The sequence below is a fragment of the Microplitis demolitor genome, chromosome 7, assembly GCF_026212275.2.
Source record: "Microplitis demolitor isolate Queensland-Clemson2020A chromosome 7, iyMicDemo2.1a, whole genome shotgun sequence".
Taxonomy (NCBI): domain Eukaryota; kingdom Metazoa; phylum Arthropoda; class Insecta; order Hymenoptera; family Braconidae; genus Microplitis; species Microplitis demolitor.
Genome location: NC_068551.1, coordinates 9,097,258 through 9,112,685, shown reverse-complemented (window position 1 = coordinate 9,112,685; position 15,428 = coordinate 9,097,258). Strand labels below are relative to the sequence as shown.

Sequence of the window (15,428 nt, the reverse complement as noted above, 5' to 3'; positions counted from 1 at the left end):
TGCATAAAATTTAAAAATTATGGTATGAATTGGAACGGTTATAATTGTGAATTCGGAAAGCTCACTTCTACAGATTACACTGAAATAGTTCTTGTTTTTATTTTTTCGTGTGGAAGTTATGGAATTTTCACACTCATGTGAACACACACATACATACACACACACAGGCGCGCGCGCGTGACTTTCTTTCACCAAAACTCGAAATAGCTTGTTCAGATTTTAATATGTCGAGGTCAGATGAAAACTCGATTTTCGTTAATCGAACAGAAAAACATCATTCTGACAGAAAAATTTCGATTTTTGTACACTGAGAAACAAATTTTCTTCTGATAACTAAATTTTAGTTATGACAATAAAATGATTTGATTGCCTATTGCCAATCATATATTTGGTTGTTTTAACTAAATATCTTATAATCCACCAACAAAACAAATTATTAGAAACTATAAAATATTCAGTAAAGAAAATTACGAGTTAAGTAGGACGCATAAAATCAAATTGATTACCTGTAGAGCTTATAAAGTAGTCATAATGGAATATATATGTGAGCCTTAGAGAATGAGTTATTAACAGTAATGAAATATTATTTAAAAATAACAGAATATTTATTTAATAATTGAATAAATGTATAATTAGAAAAATAATTTATTTCCTGGACAAGTACTTTTTTTTTGTACTATGACAAAAATTGTTCAGGGAAACATTAATATTAAACAGTAATGTCATAGTGTAATGCAGGATACCCCTATATTACTATCAAAAAGGGTTATCATTACTCTGCTAATTAACAGCGGAGAACCCGTCTTCTAAATGTTTCAAGTTTTGAATATAATAACTCTGAAATAAGTTTCTTACCAGGGGCACTACAAAAAGTGGGGGCAATCTATCGGCGAGCACCGAACTACTCCCGCTACTGCTGCCTAGCACCATAACTTTTTAAATCAATAATCATTAGGTTTAAATATATATTTATTAACCTCAAACAAATATATATATATCTATTCTAAATGAATATATTTTTTTGTGTCTAAGTGATATTTATTAGAGTTAATATAATGATATTTTACTTTCATATTTGGGTTTGTTGACACTACAAAATAATTTAGTCGTCTATCAAGTAAATATTTTCTTAACTTTACCAAATAATTTTATTATCGTAGCAAGAGAAATATTAACGTCAACCAAATAGAGTCTATTAAATCATTTGTTAAAAATGACAAAATAGATTAAGTTGGCGTAATAAAATTTAGCTGTCCCAATTAAATATTAGTTTAATAGAGTTAAACAAAACCAATTTGGTTGTCCGAAGAGAAATTTTTTCTCAGTATTGAATTTACTCACAATAAATAATTTATCTCTGTGAAAATGAAAGAATGCATTTTTTTAAATTCTCGCTGAGAAAATCGATGATTATTATAAATTTCGGGAAGTTAGTATTTTACCCCGATTTTAGAAAATCGAGTTTTCATTAGATGTCAACGTTTTTAGGTCCTAGGAAGCTATCCTGACTATTTTCAAAATGATGTCCGAGTGTGTGTGTGTGTGTGTGTGTGTGTGTGTGTGTGTGTGTGTGTGTGTGTGTGTGTGTGTGTGTGTGTGTGTGTGTGTGTGTGTGTGACCGGTCTATAAACTTTTAACTAAAGAACCGATTTGAATGGTTCTAACGGCAATCGAAAGAATTTGTTAGCCATCAACTTTCCTGACAATTTCAGATCAATTGATCGAGTAGACTCGAAAATATTTGTGAATTACGAAAAAAAAAACAATTTTTTTTTATTTCTCAGAAACGAGTTGAACGATCGACTTCAAAATCTAATTAGCTCTAGAACTCAGGGAAACGCTTCGATTTCCGCCTTAATCATCTGAATCGGTTGATGCGTTCGACAGATATCGTTGGAGAAAGAAATGGCGAAAAACTGGTTTTTCTAAATATCTTCGAAACGGCTAACCCTATCGATTTCAAAATTTAATCAGCTCTAGAATTTAATGAAACGCGCTGATTGCTACCTTAAACATCAAAATCGGTAAATTAGATCAAAAGATATCGGCGTTGAAAAGTTAAAAAAATAACATTTTATGTTAATTTTTCCGGATAAATCATAAATACAATGTACTAAAATGTGTCTGAAATCATATTAACTCTTCCTCTTTATGGTCTCTTTCGATTATCATATAATGTCATCTAACTTGTACTTTAGTTTAAATCATATTATCAACAAAAAATTGAAAAAACACAGTTTTTAATATTTTTCTCGGATATTTCATAAATTATTGCTCTGACCTAAGGCAAAACTTATTCAAATCTTGATTTTTATCACTGACATTGATTTCTGTCTCAATACATTTATTTTATTGAACATAATCAGGAATAAAAGTTTAAAAACCGCTTCTTCATTAATGATTTTCGATTTTTAAATTTTCAAACATTAGCATAAAATGTAACTTGTTAGAGCTTGAAAAGCTTATAAAAAACAATCGCATACAATAGCATTGTCGAGCTCAAAAATATATTCACGCTCATGTTGTCGAGCTCCTTCAGCTCGAAAACAGCGGGAAGTTTTGGGGCTGGCCAGCAGGGCAAACCGACGCCCAGATTTTTTTTTTAATAATACCTACTATGAAACATCTTGTTTCAATGTCTATTTAGTTCATTCAATTCAGTTACTTTTATGTAAATTACCTGAGTAAACACTAAAAAGAAGATTTCTCTAGAAACGGAAATATTTAATTTTAATTTATTAAATTAGTTTTGAATTTATTTTAAACTTGCTGCAACACCGTGTATTTGTTAATGACCTGAGAAAAACGATCTGAATCCGTTTGATTCCCTGGTGGATCCAAATTACGGTAAATTACGGCATTCAAAATATTTACGGTAAAATACGGAATTTTACGACAAATAAGGTACATTACGGAAAAATATGGTATTTTTGCGGTAAATTACGGTATTTCGCAGTACATTGCGGTATTTTAAGTAAATTGCGGTATTTTACGATAAAGGAACGGTTAATTCACCGTAAATTTGCGGCAACCCTGTGGTATTTTACAGTAAAAATGAGGTATTCTACCGCAAATTTTCTGTATTATTGCGGCATTTTACCGTAAATGTGCACAATCACTACAAAAATACGGCAATTTACTGTAAAGTGAAGTATTTAACTGTTACTGTAAAAATTCCACAAATTGCAGTAAATCACCGTCATTTGTCATCTTATATTATAAATTCCCGTATTTTACCGCAAATTACCTCGAATGCGGCGCAGTTACAATAAAATACGGGGTTTTCCGGTACAATATCGGTAATGTACCATAGAATACGTTATTTTACCATAATTTGGATCCACAAGGGTACTACTTACTCCAAAAACTCAAATATTTATTTTAACCGAGAAGTTGTTGGGCTTATTAACTACAAAAAGAGTTTTTAAAGAATTATTTATATAAACCCACCCATATGAAAATAACATATATGGTCAAAATATATGTAAAAATATATGATCAATATCAGAAAATATATGTGGCCAATTTAACTATATTTTCTGATATATTGTTTTTTTATATTAAAAAATATAATATTCATCATATACGAGTCCGTATATGTTTAGCATATATAAAATATATATGTCAATCATATACAAAAAATATATTTTTATCATATATGAAAATATATATTCTTGTCATATAAGAAAACTATATTTTTTTCATACATAAAAATATACATTTCTATCATATACGAAAAATATACTTTGATCATATATAAAAACATATATTTATATTGTGTATGGAAAAAAAAAGTTTCTTATTCGTATGACCAACTCCAATTAAATTAGATCTAAATATTAATATACTCTCTAAATTGCAAATCAAATTTTCATAATTAGTTAATTTGATGCGAATATATGATATACCCATATACATATACATAAACCGAATAAGATATATGCTAAAATATAACAAAGAAAATATATGGTGCCACATATAATATAAATTATATGCTACCATATATTTCATTTTATATAAAAATTTTATATTTTTTGAATATAAAAGGAAATATATCAATACAATATATTATAAGGTAAATGTAAATGTATATATATAGCTTCACATAAAAAACATATAAGTTACATATAAGGAATACATATATTTACTACTGTATATAATTTTATAGTAAATCGGCCAAAATCGCTATATGATTTTTTATCGTATACAATATACTATATCATATATTTTTTTGTTGCGAACATATATGATTTTATATATTTTAACCATATATTGTTTTTTCATACGGGTAGCTTTCTCACATTTAGAAACAGTCAATTTAGTATATAGAATGATCTATTTATCACAGGTAGTTTTATATAAAAACTAAGGATTTTGTTCAATTTCGTGATGTAATTTAGTTAACTCATTTATTGTTTTCGTTGTATATGAAGTCTTCACTCATTTAAATTAGTTTTAAAACAAACGATGTCAGAAAGTTTTTTTTTACTGTATTATTTTACTATTATACAGATGAATAGATTTTTAAAAATTGTAAAAATATACCATTTTGCATATACAGTCTCAGTATTTGTTTTCTCGGTCTAATATTTTTGACCATTCTATCTATTGGACAATTTATCGTCGGACTATTTGTTAATGTGTCGTATAAAGTATAGAAAATTGTATGGTTTTTAAAAATAAGTATGGCAAAAAAGTTTTATTTCAAACTAATACTTTTTTACTCTACTCTCTCTTGGCTAAAATATTTTTCGAAAATAGCAAAATTTTGAAAAAACTATATTTCTCCATTACTTAAAAGATAACACATAAATTAACTTTACCTATACTCAAGTGCAATTTCTGAACGATTACTTCATTTTAGGTTTGCCCAATCATAATTTACAAGGACTTTTTATAACACAAATAATTCGACAAAAACGAATTCAATAAATAATCAAATAACAGTACAATTTATAATTGACATTCAACACACACAAAAAATGATAAGCATGACTAAAGAATGAAATTAATTGAGGTGATTGGTACTGAGGCTGCGGATCGACTGAACGACACTGATGATAGCTAACATCTTCCGTGGTTAGTGTTGTGTGACTGGTTCAGAGAGGGGATTCACTTCGGAACATCGCGCCACTAAGCCACCACACCGTTGTCAGTTTGTGACATCATGTACTGACTTCAGAAACTGGCTCTCGCATGGTCGCTAATAGTTCATTGAGTCTTTTATTGAGTATGAGTATATACAGCCCATATAACCAAAAATTTTTAATCAAACTATAATAAAGTCGAAAAATTCGTAACATTTACGTAATTTATTTAATAGGCTCGAAAGTCAAGAAGGAGGACATGATGGGCCCATTTAAGAAATCCAAAAAAAAAAAAATAATTTTTTTGTGATTTTTTATATTTTGTCGGGGTCAAAATGTTCGCCAGAGTAATAGATCCCATCAGGGTAACTTGGATTTGTTGAGGAAATAAGTATAAAAAATGGAAAAAAAAAGTTTATTATTTCGCTTTTGACGTTACCATAAATATTTTTTTTTTTTTGCTTCTAGAATCATACAGAGTGGATTTATTATAAAAATAATCTCTGTAATATTTTTGACTTCAGTAATAATGCTGCATTTAATCTCGCAAATTTAGTTTATTTAACTGACAAACCAAAGGTTTATCAATAATTTAATAATTTATTTTTATCGAAACTCATATTCTTGTTATTTACTTTTTTTTTAATTTTTCAAACACAATTTTAGTTTGGTTCGTTAGTAGACCAAGAAGAATATTAGTAGATTTACAACAAGTAAATGCGATTCTAACAGAAATGAAATAAAGTCCGAAACTAATATTTAAGCACACTGATTTGAAATTGACTTGTTCCGACCACCGCATGGAAATACATATATATGTAAATGATAAAAAAAAATACGTTAAAATATGAAAATTATATATCTTATTTTTATAAAGAATATAACAAAAACATAAAAACCATATACGACAATATAATTAAGTTATCTGAGTCATAATAATAATTCATATCAATTGTAATGATTATATCATATTACCTGCAATGAAGTCGCGGTTTTAATGCCTATTTTGCCTTTTAAAACAAGCGAATTTCAAACCAATGCGATTTAGCAGAGAGAAACTGATCAGTTTCGGCAAGCTAATATGGTTTCTGACTTCATATCTCTATTAGAAGTGCATTTGCTTATTATAAACGTCTAAATATTTATATCATTCTAATAACCAATCAAACTGACAGTTGTGTGAATTATTTATGTCTAGGTTATAACTTGAAACGGAAAAAACAAGTTTGCTCGATTTAAGTGACATTTTTAAAAATCTACACGAGTACTTGTTGATTTTTTTCGATTTTCAATTCTAATTCTTGAAATTATCACATATCTGGCATTTTTACAATAAAAAATGACATAAATTTTAAAACAGATAATTATTTTGAAATTGTTATATTGGTTTATAACTTCAAAATAAAGAATTGAGTTATTAATTTTCAAGATATAATTTAAATATATATATTTTTTTCATAAGTAAAAAATTACTCGCTTAAATTAACAAAAAAATAAATACGAGTAATTTATTTCATTAAAAAAAATAATCTATTTCAAAAGTTATACAGTTTATTATTTTAAAAATATCAGATGTCTGCTTACTTCAGTTATTACACTGATAGAAGGATTTCTTTAGATTTAAGGTAGTACTATTAGTTTTATAATTGACGTTCAGAATTTGATAAAACTTGGTATATTGCCACATTATTATAACATAATAAACCAGTTCAATTTTTGAAGGTCTACAGAGAACTGAAAAAAAGATATTGATATTAAAAGATATTTCCCTGTTTAAAAATATTGATTGAAAAGAATTAAAAACGATGAAATTCGAATTCTTTTCAATAATTTCAATTCCTTTGTTTGTATATATAGATATAAAGTTTGCATGGAGTGACCACTTTTTAATTCTTTTCAATCAGTATTCTTAATCAGGGTTATCTTTAGCATTGATCCTTATGGGAAATCACATAGTTTATTTTATTTCACAAAATCTAACGTTCAGATTTCAATGAAAGTGGTATCAAAGGAAAGAAAAAAATGCGGAGAATAGTTCGGTTTATTAAAATTAGAACTTCAGAGCTTGTGATAAGAGTAATTAGTAAATAATTAAGAAAAATTTGGCATGTTACTTACATGTGGCAACGCCGCTAAAAAGGTTATAACGCGCGCGAAATTTAAACATGCATCAAATGCGGTATGTGGGGATATCAGTGTTATACTTATTTTTTATTACAAAACATACGATATATTTTTTATTAATATAGTTTCATTATTAAATAAAGCAACATGTTACAAAATATATAATATTGCATAAATTAACTTTAATATTACACATTTTTTAAATATTTTTTTCTTTAGTTTCAAAGTAATTAAAAATTTTTTCTAAAATTATTGACGTTAATAGTAGGGTTAGGAGACGCGAACTTTCCATGTTTCTCATTCAATTTATTTGCTAATGCTATTTGATACAGATTTTTTTAATACTTTTTTTTCTGTGGCTCTTTCCTTCCCGGGAAAAAATGATCAGATCTGATCAGATATGAACAGGCATGAGTCTTCAAAGTCTGATCAGATATGAAAAATGACCGGGTCTGACTAGATCTGGCCAGGTATGTTCATGTCTGTTCATACCCATACGGGTAAAAAAATAATAGGAAAAAAATGGCCCTATATACTTATATATAATTATTTATAGCTATATACAATTATATATGATCATTTCTCTAAAAAATAAAAAAAAAAAGAATTCGGGCTTGTGCAGGATTTGAACCGTGGACCTTGCGCTCGAAAGTTTAACCCGCTACTCGTTGACCTAAGAGATTAAGACTGACTTAAAAAGTAAGTTTCGTATGAACTTCAAGTAATAAAAATCTTATACGTGATAGATTCTTGGTCAACAAAATTTTATACCTTGTATATGATAGATTTTTAGTCGATAAAATTTTATACCTAATAGATTAATTATTGATTTATAAGTACATAAAATTATATATAATTATAACTACGTTAACTATATATAGTTATAATTAAGTTAGTTATATTTAATTATAACTAAGATTTGAAATTTAATCTCATATATCAGGCTGGATCAGACACGAACAGGCATGAACAGATATGATTAGGCCTGAGCATATTTAACGCTTCAGACATGAAAAGATATGAACAGGCATGGACAGGTATGGTCAGATCTGAACATATTTAACGCTTCAGACATGAACAGATATGATCAGATCAACGTATTTAACGCTTCAGTCATGAACAGATATGAACAGACATGAGCAAGCATGGACAGGTATGACATTACATCATATCATAATCAGGCCTGAGCGTATTTAACGCTTCAGACATGAATAGGCATGGGCAGGTATGATCAGGCCTGATCATGTCTAATTTCAAGCCTGATCATACATGAATAGGCATGATCAGGTCTGATTATTTTTTTCCCGGGTTTCCAATGAAATATGTTTTTTATTATTTAATAATTTTGACTCAGACATTTTAGTAAACAAACATGTAAAGCCAATAACTTGTATAATAGATGTTTGCGCAATAAATTTTGCGCATGACCTCACATTTTGAGTGAAACAGAGTTACTATAAACATACTTCTATCTCATTTGCTTTTACGCGACGTTGCCAAATATAAATACTACAGTAGTCAAATTAGACAAAACACACATTTGACACTTGTGGTATCGATAGTACTACCTTAATAAGATTTGTTAATATCTAACAAATGATTTATTAATAAACAGGCTCAAATAAATATTTATTAACAGTCAAAAAATTATTTATTAGAGAGTATTTCTTTGCACCAAAGAAATATTTATTAATATTTAATAATTCAATTATTTGATGCAATTGGACGTATTTGAAGATATAACTTCATTCTCTCAAAATATAAATAATAAAAATATTTAAAAAAATTTATTTTAAGTGGGAAGATGAAGAATATATTACAATAAAAAAATTGTTTTTATTAAATAATTAACAAATAATTATTTAAAATAACTTTTATATTTTATATAAAATGTGGCTATGTGGCAACGCTTACTACTATCCAGTTAGTCTCTTGCGAATATAAACAACTACGTATGATTATATGCAGCCATCTATCGATAATATTTGCCAAAGAATTATTTTTTAACTATTGATAAATATTTATTTGTCTCAAAGAAGCTTCTCACAAGAATTTTAATAAATCTAGTTTATGATTCTCAAATAAATTCTTTTATCAGTGTAGAATTGAAAATAAAATTAGAAAATAAACACGTGGATTTAAAAAAATGTTAAATAAATGGTGATTCTGTTCATGATAGATTAATAAACAAATAGGTAAATACCAGCTATAATTGCTATTTATCTCTGATTAATAAGTTTAAATACGAGAGAGGTTAAAGAGGTATATGACACTGATATATCTGTATATGTATATATGGATCATTCCATCTCAATTCAACGACATTGCGACGGTGACCCTATTGGATTTTTTTGATTTTTTCATGTTTTTATACATGTAGAAGGAAGTCTTGAGCTAAATTTTTAGTTCTTTATCTCCACCCCTTCTGGAGTTATCATCTTTGCTTAAAAAGAATATAACTTTGACTATAGTTATAATAATCTTACGCCATGGGGGGTCATTTTGTTTGATTTTTAACGCTCTTTCTGAAAAAAAATTCAAATTCAGAAACAGAAAATTTTGTGATGCTTTTTTGGCCATTTTTATTCAAAAAATTAGTTTTTCGTTCAATGGGACACTTTTAATTTTTTTCAAAAAAATTCCTAAAATTCTATGATAAAAAACAAAATTTTTGAGCCATAAACCAAGGTGGGCATTAAATAACTTCTAGTAAAGTAAATTAGAAAACAATTTTTTTTTTTATGTTATTTTGATTTATTTTTCTTTTAAGGTTGCAGAATATTTTCAGATAGTCTCACAATACATAACATTACTTTTTTCTAACTATTCTCAGTGGGAAATATATTATTTTACATGAAAATGAATAAATTACGTACTTCTTTTGCAATTTATAGTATCTTTTTAAATTAAAATTCAAAAAAATCAACCGTTACATCGTACTATTCACATTTATTACTCTCAAATCTACTACGTTATTATCGGTAGTACTTATCTGATATTACTGTGAGATAATATTTTGAGACTATCTGGAGAAATTACGTGATTTCAGAAAGAAAATGACTTAAAATTACAGAATAAAAATTGTTTTTTAATTCTTTTCATTAGAAGTTATTGGATGCCCATCGTAGGTTATGGCTCAAAAATTTTGATTTTCAACAAAAAATTTTAGGAATTTTTTTGAAAAAAATTAAAAGTGTCCCATTGAACGAAGAATTAATTTTTTGACTAAAAATGCGCGAAAAAGCATTACAAAATTTTCTGTTTCTGATTTTGATTTTTTTTTCAGAAAGAGTGTTACAAATTAAACAAAATGACCCACCATGGCGTAAGATTATGATAACTATAGTCAATGTTATATCCTTTTTAAGCAAAAATGATAACTCCGGAAGGGCTAGAGATAAAGAGCTAAAAATTTAGCTGAAAACTTCTTTCTACATGTATGAAAACATATTCAAAAATCCAAAAGGGTCACCGTCGCAATGTCGTTTAATTGAGATGGAATGACCCATGTATAGACTTTGAAAACATAAAATATTTGTAAGGTTCAACGATTATATCTTTCACAACAAACCATGACTGACGGAATTACACTGTAAAAAGAGCGGTGTTAAAAATGGACTCATTTTAACTCTGCCCGGTCTAAAAATGAAATTACACCGGTGTAGGAGGAGTAATTCACCGGTGTTAAAAATACCGGTGTTAAAGTGGGGTAACCGGTGTAAAAACGGAGTCGAACCAGTGTAAAAGCGGGGTAAACTGTGTCTGCTTGGAGAATGAACTTTAAAGATTATAAAACACAAAAAAAGTCAGTTCTTTATAAAAATTAATTAAAAATATCATTTATTAACAAGTATAGTGATCGAGTAAGTAAAAATATTCACAAAATAAAATATTTTTTAACCGGTCTAGAATATTTACACCGGTGACGGCGTTATTTTAACACCGGAGAATTTGTTTTAACACCGGTACAGCCCGACTAGAAATTTTTATGTGAGACCTATTGGGTCCTCTGTGGGTTGCCCTATAGGGTCCACACATAGGGATGTCACGCAAAGACCTTTCTGGCCCTGATTGGGCAATCCCACTTGTGCCCCAATGGGGAAATCCAAAAAAGGTCCCATTAAGGCATTGCCACTTGTGCCCCAATGGGGAAATCCAAAAAAGGTCCCATTAAAGCAATACCACTTGAGCCCCTATAGGGAAATTAAAAGAAGATCCCATTAAGGTAATCTTTCTTGTGTCCATGTGAATAAATCCAACAAAGGTCCCATGAAGACATAATCCTACTTGTATTTCTTAAAAAAATCACAAAAAGATCTCATTAAGGCATCCCAATTTCAGTCTTAATAGGAATATTCCAAAGTGGCTCCATAAAGAGCATTTTAAAGTAGATCCTAATAAAAAAATTAATTATCATAAAAAAATTGACAGGACTAAATTTTTTTCTGTTATTATTAATTTTAATATCATAATAATAATAATAATAATAATAATAACATTAGATTACTTAGTACATATATAACCAGTAGAATCTTTTAATATAGTAAAATCATTTACTATTGTTTAAGTATAAAAACGATATTAATAAAATTTATTGATCAACTTCATTATCTGCAGGTTCCTCAAGTTTTTTCAGCCTCAGTAAACGATGACCATCCCAGTCTCGAGCATTTCGAATCGTTAATGACATTGCATCCAAAATATCCTTATCAGTGAGATCATTTCCCGAAGAATTTTTCAGTTTTTGTCGCATAACCTCTATAAAGTTTGATAAAATATTAGTAATAATGAAAAATAAAATTTCTTCAACTCATCATTAATAATTAATCAAAAAGAAATTTACCTTCTATGCATTTGTAAAATTTAGTATTTTTAAATACTGGTTTTTTCTGTTTAGTCAGGACGGATTTAGATGGAACATATAAAATGGCTAATTTTCTTGAAATGTAGACTTTAATTAACGTCGTCATATTCTTATTTAAAAGATTATTTTTATTTATTAGTTGAGACATGCGTTTTATCTAAAAAACATTATATTGCTCGATATAAATTATATGTAATAAAGTTAATAATAATTATATCAATTAAATCGGATTCACTTACGACTTGCTTACGATAAGTAGGACTAGATTCAAGTTGGTTATTAAAATCAATAAAAGTATCGTTATCATCGATGGGAAAATCAAATTTTTTTATTTTTTTACCAGTATTTTGATTTTCTCCGTCAACATTATTCGGTTCATTAATTTCATCGCCAACAGAATCATCACCATCAACACCGTCGCCAAAACATTTCTTTTTTAAGATGTTTTTTATCTCCTTCGTGTCATTAGCTAGTTGATTAAACTCAGCAGTAATTTGAACAACAGTAGAGTTCAATTGGCTAATTTGTTTACTTATGCTCGTGAAAAATGTAATAACATCCATATTTTTTATTGAATCTGTAAAAAAAAAAGTTATAGGATATATGTTTCACAATTCGTTAAGTTTAATTTTCTCGATTTTGTTTTATTTTTTTTTTTCATTATAATATTCAAATTTTACCTTTACAAGTTACAGGCGTCTTCTTTATCGAATTTTTAAACTTATCAATTTTACAACTTCGCGTAGGTGACTTAGTTGTAAGTGATTGCTTCGAATTTGAGTCATCGTGTAGACTGCTATTAAAACTACTGTTACTGCTGTTCTTCGCAGAATTATGTAACTTCAACTTCTTATTGTTGAATTTATTTCGCGGTGACACTCTTTTCCGCTTCAGCAATTTTGATCGACTGGTTGGAGGTGAAGAGTCACTAGTTTCGTGTGATAAATCCTGGGTTGATTGTCGAAAAACGTCATTATTATCATCACTATCCAGGTCAAATGATCCATCATTTTTTTTCCCCTTTCTTTTATCATTTAATTGCAATGAAGAATTTTTTCTCCCTGAGGGCTCTACAGAAAAAATTAGAATATTCATTGTCTGTATTATTAATTTAATTATTTTAATATTTAAAACTTTACCTGTATCATCAAATTCTACTTCAAAGGTGTTCAATTCTTTTTGTAAATTGTCGATATTTTTTTTATTTGACTTCATTTTTAATAATTTAAGATCTTTCGAGGCCTGTAGTTTAGCGGAATCTTCGTTCTCAGTCGTAAAAGCATACAACTCTTTGTTTAATATTTTCAAACGTTCTTCAGCTTCTTCATATGAATCTGTAAAATAAATATACCATAATAATAAATTTTCTGAATAATACACAGTAATAAATATTTAGACATACTTGCTCTTCCGCGTATTTCAACATTATAATCAGGCCATTTAGAGGAAGGCTTAGCACAATTTTTAACCATCGCTTGAAGCTTGCTGTAATTCGACTGATCAAATGGACCAGGCATAAATTTACAACGACAACTGTTATTCTTGCCAAAGAAAATCCAATTAGCCGGGACAATATCGATCTCTTCAACTTTTCCGTCTTCTTTGGTTTTGGAAAATAATACCAAGTAAAATCGCGATAGTTTCCTAGAAATAAATAATCAAATTATTATCTGTAGATCAACAGTAAGAAAAGTTAATTATTTTTGACATGTGCCTATTTAATGGTTAAACAGAAAAGAAAAAATTTGTATATCAAGCAGCATATTGGTTATGAAAATAATTTGTATGAAATTTATACAAAATTAATTTCATAATCGTATATATTTAAAATAGAAGTCGTGACACTTGAAGTAAAATTTCATTGAGCTAGACCAACATCTAACAATTTTTAGAAAAATACTTTTATAAAAAAAATTTTTTTTAAGTAATTTGCAAGAAAAAATTTTAAAATAGCTTGATGGGATTTTAAAAAATATTTTTTTATAAGAATTTACTTTTTGAAAAGTGTCTGCTTTTGTTGAGTCGCGTATCTTAAAATACAAATAATCTATAAATATTATCCAAGTATGAAAATACAAAATATTTTTAATTTATATTTTTCAAAAAATAAAAACTATCATTGTTCGTTAAAATTCTATTGTTTATACACAGAAAAACTGCCTGAAATACTCTAACAACTAATGTTTCAATTTATTCTATGCTTATTACTTTTATAATACTTACTTGTCTTCAGTCATTTTCAATCACTAATGCTGGTATCACCTTTAAAAAATTAAATTATTTTCTTCGAGAATTTCATTTAATATTAAAGATTCTTAGTATTAAATTTATTTTAACAGTATATTATAAAATAAAAATAATTTAAACTAACAATCACAAGTAACCTGCTTTAACTTGCACTCGCGTAACGTTTGCCTTCCGTACTTAACTTAAAACTATCGTCTTTTGTTTGGTATGAAAACCACCATCCATCGATATACCAATACGTAATACTTAGTTTCTTCACAGTACACATGTATATAAATGACACAGGGTGTCGCAGAATAAGAAGCAACTGTGTGCTACACTATTATAATGGGACGTCGTAGTCAATTAAACACATATATGTAATATATAATTATTATACTCTTAGAAGTTTAAATTGATATTAAAAATTTCTATTATTTATATTATTTTAACAATATTAAAAATTATAAATGCACAGTTTAAATCAACAATCACAAATAACCTGTTTTTTCTTACACTCACGCTTCGTTAACCTTCCGTACTTAACTGAAAACTCTTCGATTGTTTAATGTTATTATACAGCCATCGGTCTATATATCGATATACAAGCGCGTTATCCTAAGTTACTTATTTACACTACACATATATACAAGACACAAAGGATCATATAAACAACTGTGTGCTATACTGTGGAGCGTCACTAATTTGATTTAAATAAACTATAAATATATACATCGTAAATGCATGCTATGTTTGAGATTGTTTTTTAATATTTAAGATTCTCAAGATTTATTTTACTTTTATAAATATGTTCGAGAAATATAAACAATATGAAAGATAACCTAATAATTATACTGGCACATGCGCAGAAGTACTGAATTCTTCATTTTAATTAAAATACTAGAATAAATTTTTCTTAAATTACAACTTTCAAAACATAAAATTAATAAATCATTTGATCTAAAATAATTTTATTAGTCACTTACCGATCACAAATACCATGGAAAAAATAATTTTTTCTCTTTTATTTTCACTCGAAGCATTTAATTTTCACGTTACGATTGCCCACTGAGGCCCCACACAGGTCCCAATCGGGAAAAAACTGACGAAAATTTTTTTTTCTATCT

General features: G+C 27.9%; 2 protein-coding genes across 5 annotated transcripts in view; both read right to left on the bottom strand.

Annotated features, from left to right (window-relative positions):
• LOC103573893 (uncharacterized) overlaps positions 1-5,074 on the bottom strand; it is a 50,331-nt gene extending 45,257 nt beyond the window's left edge. For all 3 annotated transcript variants that reach the window (XM_053740601.1, XM_053740605.1, XM_053740602.1), the window contains exon 1: positions 4,824-5,074. The gene's annotated coding sequence lies outside the window, so the exon portion shown is untranslated. The remainder of the gene's footprint in view (positions 1-4,823) is intronic.
• A 6,604-nt stretch (positions 5,075-11,678) lies between these two features.
• Positions 11,679-15,111, bottom strand: LOC128668213 (leucine-rich repeat and coiled-coil domain-containing protein PF3D7_0703800-like). Of its 2 annotated transcripts, XM_053740595.1 has the most exons (8): positions 14,447-15,111; positions 14,299-14,337; positions 13,478-13,719; positions 13,215-13,409; positions 12,756-13,145; positions 12,315-12,652; positions 12,055-12,232; positions 11,679-11,969 (listed from the first exon to the last, which is right to left on the bottom strand). In XM_053740595.1, the coding sequence occupies exons 2-8, from the start codon at positions 14,310-14,312 to the stop codon at positions 11,803-11,805; spliced, it is 1,524 nt and encodes a 507-aa protein (XP_053596570.1). In that variant the 5' UTR covers positions 14,313-14,337; positions 14,447-15,111; the 3' UTR covers positions 11,679-11,802. The 2 variants fall into 2 exon arrangements, with proteins under 2 accessions (XP_053596570.1, XP_053596569.1); XM_053740594.1 differs by having other exon boundaries at positions 11,680-11,969; positions 14,299-15,111.
• Positions 15,112-15,428: the final 317 nt, after the last annotated feature.

What these genes read in the sequence shown, in the direction of transcription:
- LOC128668213 (XM_053740595.1), bottom strand. An exon ending in TGAAATACGCGGAAGAGCAA is followed by an intron (nt 13,410 to 13,477) that starts GTATGTCTAAAT and finishes TTTATTTTACAG; the next exon opens with ATTCATATGAAGAAGCTGAA. An exon ending in AGTAGAATTTGATGATACAG is followed by an intron (nt 13,146 to 13,214) that starts GTAAAGTTTTAA and finishes TTTTTTCTGTAG; the next exon opens with AGCCCTCAGGGAGAAAAAAT.